General features: G+C 41.4%; 1 protein-coding gene across 1 annotated transcript in view; it reads right to left on the bottom strand.

Annotated features, from left to right (window-relative positions):
- Positions 1-1611: 1611 nt before the first annotated feature.
- Positions 1612-6000, bottom strand: part of ibtk (inhibitor of Bruton agammaglobulinemia tyrosine kinase) — a 28334-nt gene continuing 23945 nt past the window's right edge. The window contains exons 28-29 of the mRNA XM_068730093.1: positions 3248-3380; positions 1612-2677 (exon numbers count right to left, since the gene is read on the bottom strand). Of these exons, the coding sequence (XP_068586194.1) occupies positions 2552-2677; positions 3248-3380 (259 nt within the window). The 3' untranslated portion in view covers positions 1612-2551. The remainder of the gene's footprint in view (positions 2678-3247; positions 3381-6000) is intronic.

The raw sequence follows: 6000 nt of genomic DNA, 5'->3' as shown, positions 1-6000 counted from the left end.
ACAGACGCATCAAACAAATGGGAAATAGCAACACTGAACAAGACAAAGGCACATATAGGCGAAACAAAGCAGGCAGGACAGACAGCACATCAATGCTTGCACACCTGATTGGCAACGAGCCATTTCCTTAAGGCTGTTTGAATGTTGTGTACGTGTTTTGTGTGCGTATGTGTGGCGGCAGAGCATTGAGCTGCTTCAAAGCCTATAGGTTTAACCAATATATTAGATATCATAAGCTTACATAGCTTAAAGTAATAGTTGAATGGTTTTAGCAAAAAGTGATTGATAAAAAGTTTAAATGGCTCAAAGTAAAGGACAGATGGTTGAAATAGATAAGAGTTTTGGCTAAATGGATACTAAATCTTTGACATAGTTGAAAAAAAAAAAAAGGTTAAAAAAAAAAGAACAAGTGGTCAAAGCAGCTAAAGTAAATGGTTAAATGTCTGTAGCTGAATGTTAAAGGACACAAAGAAATGGATAAATGTTTGAAATGGTTTGCAACAAAAGGATAATTGGTTAAAATAGCTCAAAGTAACGGCTAAGTGCTTATATCCTTCCTTTACATCCACATCTACAATGAGAACCTGAAGAAAGATGTCCCCCTGCTCTATTTGCTTTTGTGAGAAATGTTCAAAGGGAACATAGGGGACATGGGGGACATGAGTCCCTGACAACATAAAAGCTTTTGAAATGACGTTAACAGTATATTGACCTGGGGAGCAAAGGACCCTGGGAACATAGATACGCTCCCGTTATAACTAAAAGTCATGGCTAAATGCTTATAGCTAAGTAAAGGACAAACTGCTATTTAAGATAAGCTAAAAGTAACTAAAAAGCAGGTTGAACAATACATACAAAGAATGGATAAATAGCTTACTAAAAATGTATTTATTTAGTTTAGTTAGCTAAAAGTAATGGAAGGCATTGGTTGAAACATCCAAGACGATCAGGATTTATGTCTCACATTGTGTTCCTTATAAACAACATATTCAGAATTATATAAAACCAGGATACTAAAGGCCCTTATAGAGATAATGCACATGTTCAAACACATTAGCTAGGCTGCTTCAGGGCGGCACTTCAAAAACATGACATTTCTATTCAGAGCACAGACACTCAGGGTGAGCAGTCCTTCTGAAGGATTCCACCTCCGTTTCCAGGCTTTTGGTGTCAGCGGCGGCTCATTGCGGAGTTAAGACTTTTTCCTCCAAGGCTTTGACTCGTGTGTCATCTCTGCGGCGACTAATAGATCCTAATGTGCGCTTGATATTCCCCACAACGAGCCGTCTCTCCCTGACTTCCGATGCGATGCTCTACCTGCAATTACAGCCAATAAAATCCCTAAATCGCCACACTCGCCGTTCAGATCAGGGTCATCGCAGTTAATCACGGGCTGAGACTCGATAATGGTCCTTCGCTCATGCAGGGCAGCTAAAGAGTCAGGAGACGGGCAGATTAAGTCTTTATCAGATGCACTGAGAGTCACATTTTTCCAGTAAAAGGACCCAGTTTCTGCTATATTAAAAAGACGAGGAAATAATTGAGAAAATGGAATCCCTCTTTCATTCTGTTTGCCGCAATCTAAGCTGAAAATTGAGACAAGAGACTGGATCATTGCACAGGTGAGTTATTTTATTACATGCCATTTTCTCATCACATCCTGACGTCTCACACACGCACACAAAAATGGCATCGGAAGAGGAGATTACTTGGTCCAGATCGGAGGGACCTACCAAGCCTACGTCGGCTCCAGGAGAAAAGCTGGAGAGTTAAACTACGAAATAATGACGAGATGAACGGTGTTTTTAGCTGCTGTAACTGAATTCCTTATTTGATAAAAAAAGGCACACCACCTTCTCAAAAACACACTGGTGATAACTTCAAAGGCTAGAAAGCCATTTTTTTTTTTTTTAGACAATCGCCATTAACTAGAACAGCATCAAATATCAAATATGAAAAACATCCACATTTAGACCAGCAGGATTACCATGTCACTGCACAGCTGAATCAATCAGTCAAAACAATGCAAAGTATCCAGAAGAAAAACAGGACTAAACATACTGCCTTGGTAAACAGATCACTTTCACCCTTTCTTTGATCACATCGAGAGCTTCCACAGATTTAGACGCGACGCAGTTTGGACCCCTTTTGTGGCTCCAACGCCTCCATTTCTTTGGCAACTTCAACTTCAAAAATTATTTTTTGGAAAAGTCGTTTACTTTATTTCTGACTTCCAAAGTAAAAGACCCACCGAAAGAAAAGAAAAAGGACAAACATGCACGAGTAATCCCAGGCCCAAAACTTCTCTCCGGGGACCACATTCAGTTATGAAAAACATTCTCTCTCATACAAAGAAAACGCGGAGCAGCAATAAAACAAAAACTTGAAGTAACACTGTAGAGACCAACATACATGCGCATCAGACCCATCCCACACTGGGCTGGAGTCTGAGGTGCATCTCACCACGGACTGACGGATCGGAGGAAGTTGCGGGGAAGCTGCAGAAGGGACGCTGCAGAGGACGTTCAGAGGACGGCTGTGCTGTTAAACATTAGTGTTTGTTCCAGGTTGGGGCTGCCATAGGACCTCTGGAAGACCTCTCCACCACTATCAGCTCATCGGGGTTGTCGCGGGCTTTATAATGGAACAAAAGGTCTTGGATTGCCCGCTCTTCAATCTAGAAGAACAAAAACAAACCAAAAAAAAAAGGACATGAAAAGGAGATAATGTGTGAAATAAAACCACACTACATTTGAGGGTGAAGGAGGAAAAACGCTGACACTGAGCGCTTAATGATAATGAGGGTGTTTTACGTAATGGCAACCAGAAAGCCATGGGGGGGGGGGGGGGGGTGAGAAAGTGTTTTGAGAAGGCGCTGACAGAAGCCTGGCGGCGTCTGGAGAAGAGCAGGGACGGCTGTTCAGAGACCAAACTGGAGGCACCTCACTTCTAACCAGCGCTGTGCGGAACGTGGTCTTCATTAGATACATGCCTGCCAGACAGGGATAGAAAGGAGAGGCATGCCGCCTGCGGCCATACCGCCCTGAAGCACCACCACTAGGTTTTCCACTCGGATGCCGCACACACACACACACACACACACACACACACACACACACACACACACACACACACACACACACACACACACACAAACACACGCTCATACGTTCAGTCATGGCAGGAGTGCGTCCTGCATGTGTGGGCGAGTGTGCGAGCGCTAACGCGCACAGACAAGACGCGCTACCTGGATGAGCGCCAGCGGCTTCTCCCGGCTGCGGATCAGTGCGGCTTCCTGCTCCTTCTCCTCCTCCACGATGGAGGCAAAGGTCACCAGGGAGGAGAGGGGAGGGCTGCCCACTGCTCCCAGCACCCAGGGCCTGAGAGGGGGGAGAGGGGTGACACAGAGAGAGAGAGAGAGAGAGAGAGAGAGAGAATGGGTATCAGTGCCTGCCGCTGCGATAGGGAAAGCAACAAGAGTCCGAGTGCACGGACAAAGGTCGAGTCAACCGCTACTGACAAGCTGCTTCCTGTGTGTCACCTGGCTTTCACAAGCCTCCTATGTGACTGCAGCTGCTTATTCACACACCCAGCAGACACAGAGCTACATTTAGCATTCACAGGGCCCTTCCTTGCACGATACATAATAATACAGTACGTACAGCATACGGATTATTTCATTTCTTTGTCACATTAAATCAGATGTTTTTGGGGCTGTAAACAACCCAGATAATGTGTTGTGAGAGCACTCTACAGAAGGGTGACACATTAAAAAGGAAAACACATAATAGTTACACAACACGGCTGAGGTCAATTTCAGTAGAATCTTTACCGATACTGTGCTAAGTAAGAGCTGTGTTTCTGGCCGCTCAGCATACAGTGGGGTTTTTTTTTTCCTCTGATAAACACACTCAGGCCATGGCTTTGATTGAGGGGGAGGCATGAAATGATTGCTTATAGCCAGTATAAATACAAGAAACCCAATGTAAGCCGATGTGAAAAACAGACACATTCCTTCATCACCAGAAAATTAGATTCAGAAAATTAGATTACTGCTGGTCCTGGTTTACCCCCCCAAAAAACATCGTACACGAAACAGAAAACAAAATTGTAATGCGTGCTCTAAATGCTAATAGCTAAAATATATTCCTCTTAGACAAGGACAATATTGCCAAAGTGTCAAGTAATGTGATCATTATTTCCTCTCTAAATATTCATATTTTTCGACTCTCTGACAGTTGACAACCGTTCTTGCCTTTTCCTTTTTCCGCAGGGATCCTGAACATCTATTCAACGCGACATGTTAAATACGACATGTCACATAGACGACATGAGCTCCCCGCAATGTGATTTGTGTGCGCTTCACGTGATTTCGTATTTCGTAGCTGCTGTGCGAAAGGCTCGGAGACACGCTGCATTAACAGTTTGTTATAAATGTGGCCAAAGAACATTCCAAATCACTCACTATGATGCATGTTAAAGCTATACGGAAAGTCTGTTAATCTGGCCAAGAGAGACCTCTGGAAATATTCATAAGACAAAAAAAAAAAAAAGACAGTCTGACAAGATGAAAAAGGCATCTCTATTAATTCTCACTTGGGATATGGAAAAAGAAGGAAGACATGAGAATATACGAGGTCGCTGCCGCTTCCTGAGCCTTGAACTCGTCCGTCTCTCTCTGCTCATCCGAATACCAAGAGGAACCTGAAACCTGCTCCCTGTTCTGTATGATGCGTTGTGACATGAGGGCTGCCCTTATCAACACTGATTAACATCACCGGCTTCACTAGTGACTCACACGGCTGTTTAATATCTAGAAGTCTGCTCTGAAGATTACCCCACGCTTCATGCTGCAATGATACAGAAGAGGAAGCATGATGTCGGATAAAAGAGAGACGCACTGACAAAGAAAGCGACATGAAATGACTGAAGATGGCCCAACGCGTCCACGGTTTAATTTAGTGCACGCACGCTATGACTCTTTTTTCCTTTTTTCGACATGACTGTTTTTTGACTTTTTTCGACAGGCTATACTATGATTGTTTTTTCCTTTTTTCAACATGCTATACTATGATTGTTTTTTTCTTTTTTCGACATACTATACTATAACTGTTTTCGACATAATATATATACTATGACTGTTTATTGACTGTTTTCGACATAATATACTATTACTGTTTTTTTTCTTTTTTCGACATACTATACGATGACTGTTTTTTCCTTTTTTCGACAGGCTATACTATAACTGTTTTCGACATAATATACTATGACTGTTTTCAACATAATATACTATGACTGTTTTTTCCTTTTTTCGACATACTATACGATGACTGTTTTTTCCTTTTTTCAACATGCTATACGATGACTGTTTTTTCCTTTTTTCAACATGCTATACGATGACTGTTTTTTCCTTTTTTCAACATACTATACGATGACTGTTTTTTCCTTTTTTCAACATGCTATACGATGACTGTTTTTTCCTTTTTTCAACATGCTATACGATGACTGTTTTTTCCTTTTTTCAACATGCTATACGATGACTGTTTTCGACAGGCTATACTATGACTGTTTTTTCTTTTTTCAACATGCTATACTATGACTGTTTTTTCTTTTTTCAACAAGCTATACTATGACTGGTTTTTTTACTTTTTTTGACATGCTATACTATGACTGTTTTCGACATGCTATACTATGACTGTTTTTTTACTTTTTTCGACATGCTATACTATGACTGTTTTTTTTACTTTTTTCGACAGGCTATACTATGACTGTTTTCGACATTATATACTATGACTGTTTTTTTACTTTTTTCAACATGCTATACTATGACTGTTTTCGACATAATATCTATACTATGACTGTTTATTGACTTTTTTCGACATGCTATACTATGACTGTTTTTACTTTTATCGACAGGCTTTACTATGAATGTTTTCGACAGGCTATACTATTACTGTTTTTTTTCCTTTTTCGACATGCTATACTATGACTGTTTTCGAC

The sequence above is a fragment of the Cebidichthys violaceus genome, unplaced genomic scaffold, assembly GCF_023349555.1.
Source record: "Cebidichthys violaceus isolate CVI_PGR_0920_01 unplaced genomic scaffold, fCebVio1.0.p SCAF_49, whole genome shotgun sequence".
NCBI lineage: Eukaryota > Metazoa > Chordata > Actinopteri > Perciformes > Stichaeidae > Cebidichthys > Cebidichthys violaceus.
Note: the sequence above shows the minus strand (reverse complement) of the source record. Positions and strands in the feature narration are given on the sequence as shown.